The sequence below is a fragment of the Chiloscyllium plagiosum genome, unplaced genomic scaffold (assembly GCF_037043375.1).
Source record: "Chiloscyllium plagiosum isolate Xiang-an unplaced genomic scaffold, Cpla_swu_hap1 HiC_scaffold_29, whole genome shotgun sequence".
Taxonomy (NCBI): Eukaryota; Metazoa; Chordata; class Chondrichthyes; order Orectolobiformes; family Hemiscylliidae; genus Chiloscyllium; species Chiloscyllium plagiosum.
In genome coordinates, this window is record NW_028270167.1 from 33,416,350 (window position 1) to 33,433,996 (window position 17,647).

Sequence of the window (17,647 nt, forward strand, 5' to 3'; positions counted from 1 at the left end):
GTGATATTAACTCTCTACATTAGATCACTTTATTAACTGTGTATATTAACTCTCTATATTAGATCACTTCATTAACTCTGTGTATATTAACTCTAGTTAATTATTCGTTGCACTCAGTCTTACACGGTTACCATGGGTTGTTAACCTACATGTATCGGAGCTTCCTATTGGTCGCTGTCCGGTCTCAGCCAATAGGTGAGGTGGATGTTGCGAGGTGCTGCTGCTCCGAGTTGTTAGGGTGGACGTCGCAAGGTCTGAGATTTCACTTCATTCGGGGAGAGCTTTGGAGAATAGTAATGTTAATATTTGAGCTAGTTTCTCAGGTCGGAAACGGCATGTGTGGGACAATTGGCTTTTTGAAAGAGTTTGAGTAGAGACTGGATGTTGTATGACAAGATTATAGCGCAGCGGGTGTTGGGCAGTCTCCCAGAGGGACTGCACACAGTTACAGAGGGGAGGGGAGGGGAGGGGAGGAGAGGGATGTGGTGGTGGTGGTGGTGGGGGATGTGGAGGGTGGAGACGTGCAACAACATCAAATTGCTGAGCACGTTTGGAAGGCAGTTTGCTCTGCATTTGCATAGTTGCAAAGCAGCCCGTATTTAATCAGCTTTAATATGGTAACAGTTGAAAAAGTTGGCTGTGCACTTCTTGAGAAAAAGATTTATTATGCTGGAATGTGTGCACTAGAGGTTCTTGTACAGAGGTGAGGGGACAATGAACAAAATACGCGATAGCAATACTTACATTTCTGGGGTCAGCTGCAACTCACAGCGTTTAATAAATAAGCATCTCCGATCCTTTGGGAATGTTCCTTGTCTCCATTAAGCAATTGAGAAACTGGGAGCGAGAAATTTGGGGGGTTTGTATGAAGTAGAGAGGAAAGACTCTACTTAGTAGTACTTATTTAGTACTGGTGAACATGTAATTCATAACCGGAAAACAAACTTAAAAGAGAAAGGTGGCTCTGAAGCATAGTTAATGAAAAATAATATCCAGACTGGAAGTGAAGTAACAAACAGAAATTTGTCCTGGGGGTGTTGGGGAGCTTGAAATTGATCTTCGAGAATGGGTAGAGGAAGCTCAAAATATTCTGTAGTAGGAAAGGGAAGAGAAAGAACTTTCGGGGTAGAATGGCAATAGCTTTTACCTAGAGTAAGTGTGTGGTGTTAATTTTTTTTAAAGAATAAAAGAACAAGTTTATGTAATTATCATTGACATTAGACTCCATGTTGTGTAGTTGTGAAGATCTATGAAAGAGCCAGAAAAGACATTTAAACCACATCTATGAATTGGGAAGGTGTCAGAATCAAGAATCAAAATATACTTAAATCCAGTCAAAGGAGTAGCAGAAAATGGTCAGGAATAATCAAAGATTTTAAATCAACTGAAATTAAATAATTATAGTGCAATTTCAACTTGAACATTTTTAAAGAATGCAGCCAAAAAACATTAAAACGATATGTAGAAGGTGATGCGTGGTGTTTTAGACTGAGAAAAGGAAGGAAAATGTCCATTTCACCTGAAAAGATGTGTAAAAATTGCATCTTGGCTGCGGAAAGTTGGAAAGTTGTCAAAGAAGTAGGTATCCATCCATTCTGATTATTAAAAATGGTGTGAAAACCTTGTAAACAGTACAGAGATATAAAATGATAAAGAAACCCAGCGCCAGGGACCCTGGTTCGGTTCCAGCTTCTGGCCACTGTCTGTGTGGGTTTCCTCCCACTGCCCAAAGATGTGCAGGTCAGGTGAATTGGCCATGCTAAGTTGTCCATAGTGATGCGTGCATGAGTGGGGGAATGGGTCTGGATGGGTTACTCTTCGGAGGTCGGTGTGGGTTTGTTGGGCCAAAGGGCCTGTTTCTGCACTGTAGGGAATCTAATCTTAAAAAATTGGATTGGTGAATGCAATTTTAAAGAATAGAATATTGAACTGATAGATTTAAAATTCATTTACATTAATTAGATTCATTTACATTAACATTGAGAAGAAATTGATAAAGATGTAAAAATACTTCCAAGCAGTTCAAGGTCTGAGAAAGAGCATGTAGAGCCCAAGATTGAATTTAATTGGAGATGGCAGTTTTAAGACACAGGATTGCTTCAAAATCAAGCATTAAGTGCAGAAGTAGCACACAGTTGCAGTTAGAGAAAGTGAGGCAGTTATACTGTACAAGCAAGGACCTTTAGAAACTATAACTGAGGTTTTAGAGACTAAATTGGTGATCCCAACAATCTGGGATTTAAAAAAAACTTGCTTTTGTTAATGGACATCACTGTTAAATATAAGTTAATAGAAATGCAATATTTACTATCCTGTCTGACCACTTACCATGGCTAAACAAGCAGTAACTACGATATTGCTGAAAAAAAAAGAGACATTTCTTCAAAGCTTATTGTTTTGCACTCAGCATGCTGTTCACAAGAATAGTATCGTAAAGGGATACAACCTTTATTTAATACATGAGAAGGGAGTGTTGATTAGTTGGCAAATTAACTCTTGATTTTTTTTAAAAAGTCCTGTGTTTTGATACATGAAGCTTCCAGTACACACACATACGCATTGCACTGAGCCCAATTGCTAAGTCATGCTGTTTGACACAATAACTACTATTATGAAGGTGTAGAGGTGTACTGTATCTTTTAAGAGAGTGAAAGACTTAGCAAGCACACAGAGTGCTGGAGAATTTACAATGGAGCATTTAGTCCAGCAGCTGGCACTGGCTGAATTGCTATGAAAAAAAAATTGAATTCAGCCAATCAATTTAAATTACACCCCAAAATACCAACCTCCAATCAAGTTTAGTTTTTAATATTGTCAATGTACTAAATTCATTGAAACAATCCAATGCTTTGGGGTATGAGTGGGAAAATTAGATTAGATTACATTACAGTGTGGAAACAGGCCCTTCAGCCCAACAAGTCCACACCGACCCGCCGAAGTGTAACCCACCCATACCCCTACAATTGCCCCTTACCTAACACTATGGGCAATTTAGCACGGCCAATTCACCTGACCTGCACATCTTTTGGACTGTGGGAGGAAACCGGAGCACCCGGCGGAAACCCACGCAGACACGGGGAGAACGTGCAAACTTCCCGCCTCAGGTGACTGACTGACTGTGTGGAGTTTGCACAGTCAGTCACCTGAGGCGGGAAGTTTGCACGTTCTCCCTGTGTCTGCGTTGGTTTCCTCCCACAGTCCAAAAGATGTGAAGGTCAGGTGAATTGGCCATGCTAAATTGGCTGCCAAACCACCAGCATGTACAGACTGCCGGAAACATAGCTCTGATAAAGGTACCGTTATCTATCAATGACCTGTGAAACAGAAAATCTACAGAGGAAGATGCAAAGAGAAGATTCGACAGCTGTCGAGTGTTGAAATTTGAATTTTAGGTAAATCTTACTCTGGGTGGGGGGGGTGTATTTAATCAGACTAGAAGGGAAAATAGAAGGTTAGAGGAAGGAGTTGTAAATGATTGTTAGTTAATTTTTTTTGTTATATTTTAAGAAATAAAGTTGTTAATTTTTACTTTAAATAGATCTTGGCCTCACGAACTTTCACAGATTACTGCGCAGGTTAAATCTTTTCTGTGTTGCTGGTTTAAATTAAGCAGGGGAGTTTACCTGTGTCGTAATACCACTTACCATATTCTTTGCAGACAGAAACAACATCATATAATCCCTCCAGTGTGGAAACAGGCCATTTGATCCAACAAGTCCACACGATTCTCCTACCTATCCTCTTGAGGATAGACAAGTCCCCCAGGCCTGACGGAATATATCCTAGGATTATGTGGGAAGCAAGAGAGGAAATTGCAGAACCGTTGGCAATGATCTTTTCGTCTTCCCTGTCAACGTGGGTGGTACCAGGGGACTGGAGAGTGGCGAATGTTGTGCCCCTGTTCAAAAAAGGGAATAGGGATAACCCTGGGAATTACAGACCAGTTAGTCTTACTTCGGTGGTAGGCAAAGTAATGGAAAGGGTACTGAGGGATAGGATTTGAGTATCTGGAAAGTCACTGCTTGATTAGGGACAGCCAGCACGGATTTGTGAAGGGTAGGTCTTGCCTTACAAGTCTTATTGAATTCTTTGAGGAGGTGACCAAGCATGTGGATGAGGGTAGAGCAGTGGATGTAGTGTACATGGATTTTAGTAAGGCATTTGATAAGGTTCCACATGGTAGGCTTATGCGGAAAGTCAGCAGGCATGGGATAGAGGGAAATTTGGCCAGTTGGATAGAAAATTGGCTAACCGATCAAAGTCAGAGAGTGGTGGTAGATGGTAAATATTCAGCCTGGAGCCCAGTTACAAGTGGAGTTCCGCAGGGATCAGTTCTGGGTCCTCTGCTGTTTGTAATTTTTATTAATGACTTGGAAGAGGGAGTCGAAGGGTGGGTCAGTAAATTTGCAGATGATACGAAGATTGGTGGAGTTGTGGATAGTGAGGAGGGCTGTTGTCGGCTGCAAAGAGACTTAGATATGATGCAGAGCTGGGCTGAGGAGTGGCAGATGGAGTTCAACCCTGTCAAATGTGAGGTTGTCCATTATGGAAGGACTAATAAGAATGCGGAATACAGGGTTAACGGTAGGGTTCTTCGTAAGGTGGAGGAGCAGAGGGACCTTGGGGTCTATGTTCATAGATCTTTGAAAGTTGCCACTCAGGTGGATAGAGCTTGTAAGAAGGCCTATGGTGTATTAGCGTTCATTAGCAGAGGGATTGAATTCAAGAGTCATGAAGTGATGTTGCAGCTGTACAGGACCTTGGTTAGGCCACATTTGGAGTACTGTGTGCAGTTCTGGTCGCCTCACTTTAGGAAAGATGTGGAAGCTTTGGAGAGGGTGCAGAGAAGATTTACCAGGATGTTGCCTGGAATGGAGAATAGGTCGTATGAGGATAGGTTGAGAGTGCTTGGCCTTTTCTCATTGGAACGGCGAAGGATGAGGGGTGACTTGATAGAGGTTTATAAGATGATCAGAGGAATAGATAGAGTAGACAGTCAGAAACTTTTTCCCCAGATACAACAGTGTGTTACAAGGGGACGTAAATTTAAGGTGAAGGGTGGAAGGTATGGGGAAATGTCAGGGGTAGGTTCTTTACCCAGAGAGTGGTGGGGGCATGGAATGCGCTGCCTGTGGGAGTGGCAGAGTCAGAATCATTGGCAACCTTTAAGCGGCAATTGGATAGGTACATGGATGGGTGCTTAAGCTAGGACAAATGTTCGGCACAACATCGTGGGCCGAAGGGCCTGTTCTGTGCTGTATTGTTCTATGTACCCTATAACTACATTTCCCTTGACTAATGCACCTAACCTATACATCCCTGAACACTATGGGCAATTTAGTATGGCCAATTCACCTAACCTGCACACCTTTGGACTGTGGGAGAAAACTGGAGCAAACCCATGCAGACACGAGGAGAATGTGCAAACTCCACACACTGTTGTCGAGGCAGGAATCAAACCTGGGTCCCTGGCGCTGTGAGGCAGCAGTGCTAACATGTACACACATTGTGCCTGTTTTATATTAACAAAATAGGTGATTAGTAATTTTTGGTTCATTCCTTGGCAAAGTCTTGATCAATCTGAGTCAACCTGCCTGGTCAGAATTTGAAAAAGTTTAGCAGCGACTGATAGTCATTGTCTAACCAGTGTATTCTGCATGGCAATGTCTCTATCAATCAGACTTCACATGGTCTAGATGGAATAACTGTCAGAAGCATAGAAATCCTACAAGTTACAATATATTAAAATACACAGAAAAAAGTTGAAAATGTTTAAATTGTTCACAAACAGCTTCACTTTTAGCTGGCATGCATGTCACGTGTACAAATTTCTTAGGAGATTCAATGGAGTTTGACTACTTCCCAAAGAACATTTGATCCAGAAACAAGCAGTTCTGAACCAGCTGATCATGGGGAACGTTTCATTAGGCTTCCTAGACATGGTGGAACCTCCAGGGTGCTGATAAATGTAGTATACTTTTACATGTACAGTGGAGTTAACTATGGAAAACAAAATTTGGAGTGGGAGATGATGCATAACATAGTGGTTCTAACGAGGTTAATGTTTCTGTTACATTGGTTCCACCCATTGGACTGATGTCACATACAATCTGCAGGTGATCTGCACTAGCTTTCAGCGAGCAGATGTATCTGTCCCGAAGGTCTCAGTAATGTTCCTGACCAAGTTGTACTTATTGATATGATGCAGTAAGCTTTCTTGTTATCCAAGAACAGTGCCATCTAGGTAGGTACTTTGTGGTAGTCTATTCACTACTACGAATCACTGGATAGGCCCAAGGTAAAGCAAAGGTAACAGCCTCAAACAACCCACATACAAATAGCGGTGTCAAAGACCATAAACTCCAGGAATGGTCATCTGGCAAAGTATCACAGATGTAGTGGGCTGCACCATTTTTATGTTCCCATAGTGTATAAAAATCAGCTTGAGTATATAATAGACAGTCAATTCATTACCGCTTATTACACACTATTTATATCTAAGGATGAGAGGATAGATGGGTTTGAAGTTTGAAGATGGGTTCAAGTGTTGGAGAATGTCAAAAAATTGTAGATGTAGGTAGATCAGGACTAAATGCAGAGAGGAAGAATTAAAAGGGAAATATAATTGTCTTGATAATTTAAAGCTTCTTGATAAGTCTGTGCCTTTCTGTTTGGTGAATCTTTTCCATTGTTTATAGACTTAGAGAGTAAGAAATTACTTCAAAATGCATCAGTTACTTGTGCAGAATGATATGGAAAACAATTCACAATTTATCGTGTCTCTAATAGACAGAGGTTAGCAAACGGTTATTTGGAACATTTCTTCAATTGTTCCAAATACTGCTCTTCAAACTCTTCACAGCTTTGCGACATGCTTTGGCTCTCGTAACCTGCTAATGACAATGAATGGGGTGGCATAGAGGGTCCATTCAGATGTGGTGCATTTCTTATTGTCTTGAAAAATAAATATTTCAAAAAAACTGTGGAACATTACTTTCTAAGGGCTATTGCCCAAGGTCTGAATGTGTCAAACTGGGCCATAAGTTCTGTCAAAGTTGCAATTCTCTATATCTGATGTCCTCTATGCAGCAGTGTCCAGCTGAATATTTCTCCTTTCATTTGCAAGGGATGAGAAAATTATAATCAAATTCCTTCCTGTCAGCTTGATGAGGTAATATGCTCTTTCAGAGCAACATGTACGCTTGGACCATCCGGGAGAAAGACATTCTATTGTGGAGTCTGAACAGCCTTTTCTCATCAAGAGGATCAGACATTGAGGCAATATTCCTGAATCATTTTGCACACTGTTCAATATCTAGCTTAAGCTTGTTTACTCCAGCTACATTAGCCAAGAAATGGTGCGTAGCATGAAGAAGTTTAAAGGAGTAAAACAATTAGTTCAAAGTATGATCGGAAAAGATCTATAAGTAAATTTTAAAAAATCACAAGCTTAAAGATGACAAGGCTGTCCTCCAATCATTCATCTATTAATATTTTCATGTTGTTTCAGGAACTAACACTATTTTACTCTTACAGTAAACGTCACAATGGCCGATGTAATGGGAGTAGGGCCAGGAGTTTTTATTCTGGCTATTGTATGGGTTTTGTCATTGCTGATATGCATGCTGCTATCTCGTTCAGGAGGTGTGATCAGGTAAGGCCTTTATTTATTGCTTCAGTCCACTACTTAAATGTAATATTGAGAATATTCTGGATTCTGCCTGTTTTAATATTACATCTTTATTGTTTTGAAGATTAGCTTGAAATCCATTTAATTGCATCAAGCTTTGCACAGCCTTTGTTTTTCTCCTTCTATGTGCCTCTTAACGCACACAGTAAGGATGAATGGATCACATAATGGATTAAGAAGCACAGAGAGTGGGAATGAATAGAGCTAGAGAGAAATACTGCTAACTGACACAGTAGTGAACCTGCGCAGTTACTGCCTTTACTGTTTGAATTCATGTATTGCTGGACATTCAAGTGTGTGTCTGGGAAAATTAACAAACACCTGAAGTTCACAGCTAATTTTGGAAGAACCTGTTTGGGCAAGGTCACAGCACAGAAACAGATAAATGAATATTTTTAATGTGGCCTTACAGTAAGTCTGCAGTAGTGTGTAGAGTGGATTCTTGATTATATGTTTTATTGAGATACGTCTCTTGATTAAACTTAAAAATATAAGCCGGAAGTATTAAGTTGGCCTGGAGCAGTATTTGTAGAGAAATAAAACAGTGCTATTTTCTGTGTCTGTAGATCGGAAGAAGCATAAATGACCTTTAATAGAATGATGTGCTCTTCTTGTTGGATGTGGGAGATTAGGGAGAGTTTACGTGTTTACTGAGAATTATATCTGCAATAAATGTCATTGGTTGCGAATCCTTCAGATCGAATGGATTGGTTAGAGAGACCGTTAGAGGCAGTGAGGAATTTACAAGAGCAAGGGGGTCTGATGGATAGCAGTTATAGGAAGGGGAAAAAAGTTGCAGATACAGTCACATAAATGGGTTAACTCCAGGGAAGGTAAGAGAGATAGGCAAGTAATGCAGGAGTCTTCTGTAGCTATCCCCATTTCAAACAAGTATACGGTTTTGGAAAATGTAGGAGGTGATGGATTCTTAGGGAAATGTAGCAAGAACAGCCAAGTTTCTGGTCTTGAGACTGGCTGTAACGCAATGAGGGGCAAGCCAAGTTCCAAGAGACCAATTGTGTTAGGGGACTCTCTCATCCGAGGCACAGACAGACGTTCTGTGGCCAGCAGTGAAAAATCACAATGGTGTTGCCTCCCTGGTGCCAGGATCAAGGATGTCTCTGAGAGAGTGCAGCATGTTCTCAAGGTGGAGAGGGACCAGTAGAAGGTCATTGTACACATTGGAACGAATGACATAGGAAGGGAAAAGGATGAGATTCTGAAGGGGAGAATGTAGAGAGGCCGGAATTTTAAAAAGAGATCCTCGAGAGTAATAATATTTGGATTACTACTGGTGCTACGAGCTAGTGAGGGCAGTAATAGGAGGATAGAGCAAATGGATGCATGGCTGAGGAGCTGGTGTATGGGAGAAGGATTCACACTTTTGGATCATTGGAATTTTGTATGGGGTAGAAGTGACCTGTAAAAGAAGGACGGCTTCCACCTAAATTGGAAGGGGACTAATATACTGGCAGAGAGATTTGCTAGAGCTGCTCAGGAGGATTTAAACTAGTAAGGTGAAGGGGTGGGACTCCGAGAGCTAGTGAGGAAAGAGATCAATCTGAGACTGGTACAGTTGAGAACAAACAGTCTGAGCAGGCAGGGACAAAGCAGAGAACAAAGTAAGACTGATAAATTAAACTGCATTTATTTCAATGCAAGAGGCCTAACAGAAGGCAGATGAACTCAGGGCATGGTTAGGAACATGGGACTGGGATATTATAGCAATTACAGAAACCAGGCTCAGGGATGGACAGGACTGGCATCTTATTGTTCCAGGATACAAATGCTGGAAGGACAGAAAGGGAGGTAAGAGAGGTGGGGGAGTGGCATTTTTGGCAAGGGATAACATTACAGCTGTACTGAGGGAGGAGAGTCCCAGAAATACATCCAAGGAAGTTATTTGGGCTAAACTGAGAAATAAGAAAGAGATGATCACCTTATTGCGATTGTATTATAGACCTAATAGTCAGAGGGAAATTGAGAAACAGATTTGTAAGGAGATCTCAGTTATCTGTAAGAATAATAGGGTAGTAATGGTAGGGGATTTTAATTTTCCAAACATAGATTGGGACTGCCATTGTGTTAAGGGTTTAGATGGAGAGGAATTTAAGTGTGTACAAGAAAATTTTCTGATTCAATGTGTGGGTGTACCTACCAGGGAAGATGCAAAATTTGACCTACTCTTGGGAAATAAGGCAGGGCAGGTGACTAAGGTGTCAGTGGGGGAGCACTTTGGGGACAGTGACCGTAATTCCATTGGTTTTAAAATAGTGATAGAAAAGGATAGACCAGATCTAAAAGTTGAAATTCTATATTGGAGGAAGGCTAATTTTGACAATATTAGGCTTCAAAAGCTGACTTGGGGCAAATGTTCGCAGTAAAGGGACAGCTGGAAAATGGGAAGCCTTCAGAAATGTGATAACGAGAGTCCAGAGACAGTATTTTCCTGTCAGGGTAAAAGGAAAGGCTGGTAGGTGTAGAGAATGTTGGATGACTAAAGAAATTGAGGATTTGGTTATGAAAAAAAATGGATGCATATGTCAGCTATAGACAAGATAGATGAAATGAATCCTTAGAGTATGAAGGCAGTAAGAGTACAGAGGAACCTCGATTATCTGATTATCTGAAGGAGATCTTGAGGTCACGATAGAAACATTACATCAAAGATGTGTTTCCAGCACTGATCGCGCCTTTTGTTTACAGTGATTAAAAGTGAACTCGGCTTACTGAAATGCTGCGAGAACAATCCTGGACTGATGGGAGCCCAGGCATTTTATTTCCCTACGTTCTATATCTTCCAAGTCCTTTTCCACAGTAAACACTGATTCAAAGTACTTGTTTAGTATCTTCCCCCATCTCCAGAGGCTCCGCACAAAGGCCGCCTTGCTGATCTTTGAGGGGCCTATTCTCTCCCTAGTTACCCTTTTGTCCTTAATGTACTTGTAAAAACCTTTGAATTCTCCTGAACTCTATTTGCCAAAGCTATCTCATGTCCCCTTTTTGCTCTCCTGATTCTCCACTTAAGTATACAGAGGAACCTCGATTATCTGAATGAGATGGGCGGGCACTATTCCGTTCAGATAATTGATTATTTGGTTAATTGATTCAATACCCTTTAGCGCTCGGAGTTTTCTGTTAAGTTCGCTCCCCGTTCAGGAGACTAGGCAGCAGCACACTGCCTCCTATCCACCCCCTACACCATCTCCAAATGACTGACCTCCCACCCTCTCTCTCGCTTCCCCCCCCCCCACACTTTTCCTGGAGTTCTACACAGCTGTGTACCCTAAACCCCCCTTCCCCAAATAATCTCTCCAACATTGACCTGTACAGGGCAAAGGTGGCACCTGTCAAAACGTTGCAGTAAAAGGGTGTGTGTGTGCGTGCATGCGCTATTTGGAGACTCGCAGCATCTTCTTGTTGGTGTCCAGTCTGGCTGCCTGAGAGGGATTTGGGGGAATGGACGGTGTTGGACTGGGTGGGACCTTTTTCACGCAGAGGGTGGTACGTGTATGGAATGAGCTGCTAGAGGAAGTGGTGGAGGCTAGTACAATTGCAACATTTAAAAGGCATCTGGATGGGTATATGAATAGGAAGGATTTGGAGGGATGTGAGCCAGGTGCCAGGTGAGACTACATTTGGTCGGCATGGACGAGTTGGACCAAAGGGTTTGTTTTGGTACTGTACATCTCTATGACTCTGTGACTAAATAGTCAGGCAATGGAGCAATGAGTGCAATGGGAGGGAGTGGTTCAGGACAGCATTATCTAGTGGAAATTAGTAATTAGTTATAAGTGTAGGAATCAGAACTTTGACCACTTGCAACAATTTTATTGGAAAATATAGAAACTGAAGTGGGCTACTTAACCCTTTGAGTTTGTTCCGCCTATCTGAGAGATTATAGTAATCTGCCCCATGACTCCATAAAAGTGTGTTTATCCATATCCCGTTAATCTTTGATTTACAAAAATCTTACCACTCATAATGTTAGTATTAATATTTTATCTTGCATCAATTGCCATTTACTGAAAGATTTCAAACTTCTGCCAACCTTTGTTTCCACAGTAAACACTGATGCAAAGTACTTGTTCAGTATCTTCTCCCATCTCCTGCTTCTGCCAACCTTGCAGAAGTGTTTCCTAATTTCCTGAAAAATCTGGTTCTTAATTTTTAGATTATGCTATCTACTGACAAAAATAGTTTTCCATATCAAAACATTTTAATACACTTGAACAATATCTGAGGTTATTTACTTAATGGCTGAGCTAGTAAGTTTGTTTGCAGGCGTTTCGTTGCCATTCTGGGTAACCTCATCAGTGCGCCTTCGGTGAAGCATTGGTATTCTGTCCTGTTTGCTATTTGTATATCTGGGTATGTTGGGGTTAGTGGTGTCATTTCTGGTTTTGTTGCTGGTTCTGTTTCTGGTTTTGTTGCTGGCTCTGTTAAGGAACAGAGGCATACTGATGATGTTACCTAGCATGGTGACGAAATGTCTGTGAACAAACTTACCAGCTCATGAGCAAGTCAACAATCTCATCCACAACCTGAGCTATAAATCTTCTCAAACACTCTGAATGCATGTAAACTTACTTCTCCTTTGAATAACTTAACAAAAACTTGCCACTGTTGAGTCATCAAGAAGTAAACCATGGAATTATGATAAGCACACATTAATTAATTTTTATCATAACGTTTTGATGAAGGTATGTGTCATCTGCCGTGCACATTGTGTTGAGATTACATCCCCAAGGGTGGTGTCCATTCTTCATTATTTATTTGTAAATAAAATGCAATTAATCTCATCTTTATTTCCAGTGAACTACATGTTGCTAATGGTTAATGGTTTGGGTGACTTGGTCACTGATTTTAAAACAAAAAGTTCAAAGAACAGGTTGGGATTGAGTTACTTTAAAAGGAAAGTGAGGACTGCAGATGCTGGAGATCAGGGTCAAGATTAGAGTGGTGCTGGAAAAAGGCCATGACCCAGGACCTGCAAGCCCTCCTCTCCTGATATCCCCAATAGTAACCTTCCACTGACACACTTATTCGTTTGGCTGAACTGGTCCTCAGCCTTAACAATTTCTCCTTCGAATCCTACCACTTCCTCCAGACGAAAGGGGTAGCCATACGCACTTGCATGGTCCCTAGCTATGCCTGTCTCTTTGTTGGCTACATAGAACAGTCCATCTTCTGTAGTTACACAACACCCCACCTCTTCCTCTGCTACATTGATGACTGCATCGGCGCCACCTCGTGCTCCCGCGAGGAGGTTGAGCAGTTCATCAGCTTCACCAACACATTCCACCCCAACTTTAAATTCACCTGGACCATCTTTGACACCTCCCTCCCCTTCCTGGACCTCTCCATCTCCATCAATGATGATTGACTTAACACTGACATTTTTTACAAACTCACCGACTCCCACAGCTAACCTGGATTACACCTCTTCCCAGCCTACCTCCTGCAAAAATGCTATCCCGTACTCCCAATTCCTCCGCCTCCAATGCATCTGCTCCCAGGAGGACCAGTTCCACCACAGATGGCCTCTTCCTTCCCACATGGTTGAAGATGCCCTCCAACGCATCTCATCCACGTCCCGCACCTCCGCCCTCAAACCCCACCCCTCCAACTGCAACAAGGACAGAACACCCCTGGTCCTCACTTTCCACCCCACCAACCACCATATAAACGACATCGTCCGTCGACATTTCCACCACCTCCAAACGGACCACCACCAGGGATATATTTCCCTCCCCACCTCTATCCGCTTTCCTCAAAGACCATTCCCTCTGTGACTACCTGGTCAGGTCCATGCCCCCCAACAGCCCACCCTCCCATCCTGGCACCTACCCCTGCCACCGCAGGAACTGCAAAACCTGCACCCACACCTCCCCCCCCCCACCTCCATCCAAGGCCCCAAAGGAGCCTTCCACATCCATCGAAGTTGCACCTGCACATCCACCAGTGTCATTTATTGTATCTGTTGCTCCCGATGCAGTCTCCTCTACATTGGTAGGACTGGACGCCTTCCCACATAGCGCTTTAGGGAACATCTCCAGGACACCTGCACCAATCAACCACACCACCCTGTGGCCGAACATTTCAACTCCCCCTCCCACTCTGCTGGCGACATGCAGGTCCTGGGCCACCTCCACCGCCACTGGAGGAAGAACGCCTCATTTTTCGCCTCCGAACACTTCAACCCCAGGGCATCAATGTGGACTTCACCAGTTTCCTCATTTCCCCTCCCCCCACTTTACTCCACTTCCAACTTGCCAGCTCAGCACCATCCTCATGACCTGCCCTACCTGCCAATCTTCCTTCCCAACTATCCACTTCACCCTGCTCTTTGACATATCGCCTTCATCCTCACCTCCATCCACTCATTGTACTCTTAGCTACCTTCACCCCCCCAGCCTCACCTGCCTCCCATTTATCTCTCCATCCTGGAGGCTCATTGCTGATGAAGGGTTTTTGCCCAAAACGTCGATTTTCCTGCTCCTTAGATGCTGCCTGTCCTGCTGTGCTTTTCCAGCACGACTCTAATCTTTACTTTAAAAGGAGCACAGCAAGAGCAGAGTGATTAGGTCAGGGTTGTGGAACGAACATGTGTAGCAGAACTAAGGTTGGGCTGTTCACACAGTTTGGGAGAGACTGTGCTAAGTTAATAAAGCACAGGGAGGAAACCAGGGATACTTCTGAAAAGCAAAAACATTGTTAAACCTGAAAGACAGAAAGAGGGAAGCTTGGTCTGATTGACACAAACTGCAATTGACTAGCTGGAGCCAGTGTACCATCAATTTGGTACCGGTTTTCTTTGATTTAAATTGATCTTCTGCTCCTCAGCTTTGGTGCTCTGATACTCTCACTGGGCCCCTTACTTTATTATACTGGTTTATCAAGCATCATCTGTTGTGCAGTACAGATTCATTGGGAATATCTTTTGTTATTTTATCTAGCTGGCTTTCGATTATATTGGTTTTCTTCCTTGCATTGATGATCACCTTGATCCTCATCTTCTTTCCCCGAGCCAAAGAGACACCTGAGTCAGTGACTGAAGACGTGGTAAGAACAGTGTTTATATCTGTTACTTCATATTGCCTTTCATAACCTGCCCCTGAGCTTTTATTAAAAACAATGAACCGTGTGCAGGCAACAGAACCTTATCAACCCTCAGGCAGTCCCATTTCTCACACATGCAGTGCACAACATATTGATTTCTGTGAAGGATAAAGTACTGTATTTGCAGCATAAATCCAGACAAAACTCCCAAAAGAACAAATCAAAGGTTTAAACTAAAAGTAAACTTAAACCCCAGCAGTAAATGATTTCCTTCACTGTATCTCTCCCTCGCTCTATCCACTTAATTACAGTGAGTGCTTCTGGGCCTATGTGTTCCTCTGGTCACAGCAGCAAAGCTCACTTATTGAGGTCTCTTGAGTTGCTATGACCTGTGCTCTTCAATTTATAAATTATGTCAGCACACTAGAGTATCAGATTAGGATCAGAATTTTATTGTAAACCGATCTCTTACTTTTGTGCAATCTTGATCTTCTCTGATGTTTTCCCTTTTTTGAAATTGAGAATCCCAGGTCAAAGCCTGTGCTGCAGAAGCAATGTCAAGAAAGTAGAAGAAAAGAAGAGGCAGTTAAAGAAGTTTTGGTTAGGTGTTAACACACATTCCTTTTAAAAGTATTTAGAATATAGGCAGAGTCGAAGAGTCATAGTGATGTACAGCACAGAAACAGACCCTTTGGTCCAACTCATCCATGCCGACCAGATATCCTAACCGAATCTAGTCCCACCTGACAGGCGGCCCATTTCCCTCCAAACCCTTCTTATTCATATACCTATCGAGATGCCTTTTAAATGTTGCAATTGTACCAGCCTCCACCACTTCCTCTGGCGGCTCATTCTGTACACGTACCACCCTCCGCGTGAAAAAAATTGCCCCTTAGGATTTTTTTATATCTTTCCCCTCTCACCCTAAACCAATGCCTTCTAGTTCTGAACTCCTCCACCCAAGGGAAAAGACTTTGTCTATTTATCCTATCCATGCCCCTCATGATTTTATAAACCTCAACAAGGTCACCCCTCAGCCTCCAAGTCTCCAGGGAAAACAGCCCTAGCCTATTCAACCTCTCCCTGTAGCTCAAATCCTCCAACCCTGGCAACATCCTTGTAAATCTTTTCTGAACCCTTTCAAGTTTCACAATATCTTTCCAATAGGAAGGAGACCAGAATTGCACACAATATTCCAACAGTGGCCTAACCAATGTACAGCCACAACATGACCTCCCAACTCCTGTACTCAGTACTCTGACCAATAAAGGAAAGCATACCATACACCGCCTTCACTATCCTATCTATCTGCAACTCCACTTTCAAGGAGCTATGAACCTGCACTCTAAGGTCTCTTTGTTCAGCAACACTCCCTAGGATCTTACCATTAAGTGTTTAAGTCATGCTAAGATTTGCTTTCCTAACATTTATCTAAGTTAAACTCCATCTGCCACTTCTCAGCCCATTGGCCCATCTGATCAAGATCCTGTTGTAATCTGAGGTAACCTTCTTTGCAGTCCACTACACCTCCATTTTTGGTGTCATCTACAAACTTACTAACTATACCTCTTATGTTCACGTTCAAATCATTTATATAAATGATGAAAAGTAGTGGACCCAGCACTGATCCTTGTGGCACTCCACTGGTCACAGGCCTCCAGTCTGAAAAACAATCCTCCACCACCACCCTCTGTCTTCTACCTTTTGAGCCAGTTCTCTATCCAAATGGCTAGTTCTCCCTGTATTCCATGAGATCTAACCTTGCTAATCAGTCTCCCATGGGGAACCTTGTCGAATGCCTTACTGAAGTCCACATATAATCACATTTACTGCTCTGCCCCCATCAATCCTCTTTGTTACTTCTTCAAAAGCCTCAATCAAGTTTGTGAGACATGATTTCCCAGCCATAAAGCCATGTTGACTATCCCGAATCAGTCCTTGCCTTTCCAAATACATATACATCCTGTCCCTCAGGATTCCCTCCAACAACTTGCCCACCACCGAGGTCAGGCTCACTGGTCTATAGTTCCTTGGCTTGTCCTTACCACCTTTTCTTAAACAGTGACACCACGTTAGCCAAACTCCAGACTTATGGACCTCAGCCTCTGACTATCGCTGATACAAATATTTCAGTAAGAGGCCCAGCAATCACTTCTCTAGCTTCCCAGAGTTCTAAGGTGCCCCTGATCAGGTCTGGGGATTTATCCACTTTTATGCGTTTCAAGACATCCAGCACTTCTTCCTCTGTAATATGCACATTTTTCAAGATGTCACCATCTATTTCCCTAGATTCTATATCTTTCTTGTCCTTTTCCACATCAGTAAATACTGATGCAAAATACTCGTTTAGTATCTGCCCCATCTCCTGCGGCTCCACACAAAGGCTGCCTTGCTGATCTTTGAGGGGCCCTATTCTTTCCCTAGTTACCCTTTTGTCCGTAAGGAATAAGTGGTGAGTGATATGAAGTTCTAGAGTTTAAAGTTCTGCACAGGAGTAAGTTACAATCTTGATTTCATTGTAAGTGAGGCCTGGAATGACAGAAGAAGAAGGACAGTGAGTGGAATCTTGAAGGGATCTGAGCAATGTGACCGATAGCGAGGTGTGTGGCAAAATTGTGTAACAGTTGTAGCAAGGCCTATCTCGACGTTTAGAGCAATTCAAGCCATCTTTCTTCATCGTCACAAGTCACATGGGAAGATTCTCACCAAGTAGTGGCAAGATAGCAGTTGTTGGGGAGGAGCACTTGTTAAATGCCTTGTTAACAGCACAGCTGACCTGATTGATTTTCAGCGCTGGAAATGTGTTGCTGGAAAAGCGCAGCAGGTCAGGCAGCATCCAGGGAACAGGAGAATCGACGTTTTGGGCATAAGCCCTTCTTCAGGAATGATTGATTT

At 42.6% G+C, this 17,647-nt stretch overlaps 1 protein-coding gene across 3 annotated transcripts in view; it reads left to right on the forward strand.

The window, feature by feature from the left end:
- Positions 1–225: 225 nt before the first annotated feature.
- Positions 226–17,647, forward strand: part of tmem218 (transmembrane protein 218) — a 34,477-nt gene continuing 17,055 nt past the window's right edge. The window contains exons 1-3 of one of the 3 annotated variants that reach the window (XM_043676858.2): positions 226–252; positions 7,537–7,654; positions 14,650–14,755. In XM_043676858.2, the coding sequence (XP_043532793.1) occupies positions 7,548–7,654; positions 14,650–14,755 (213 nt within the window). In that variant the 5' untranslated portion in view covers positions 226–252; positions 7,537–7,547. Of the gene's footprint in view, positions 253–274; positions 294–672; positions 1,579–7,536; positions 7,655–14,649; positions 14,756–17,647 lie in introns of those variants that run through there. The other 2 variants (XM_087976473.1, XM_043676859.2) reach the window with 2 other exon arrangements.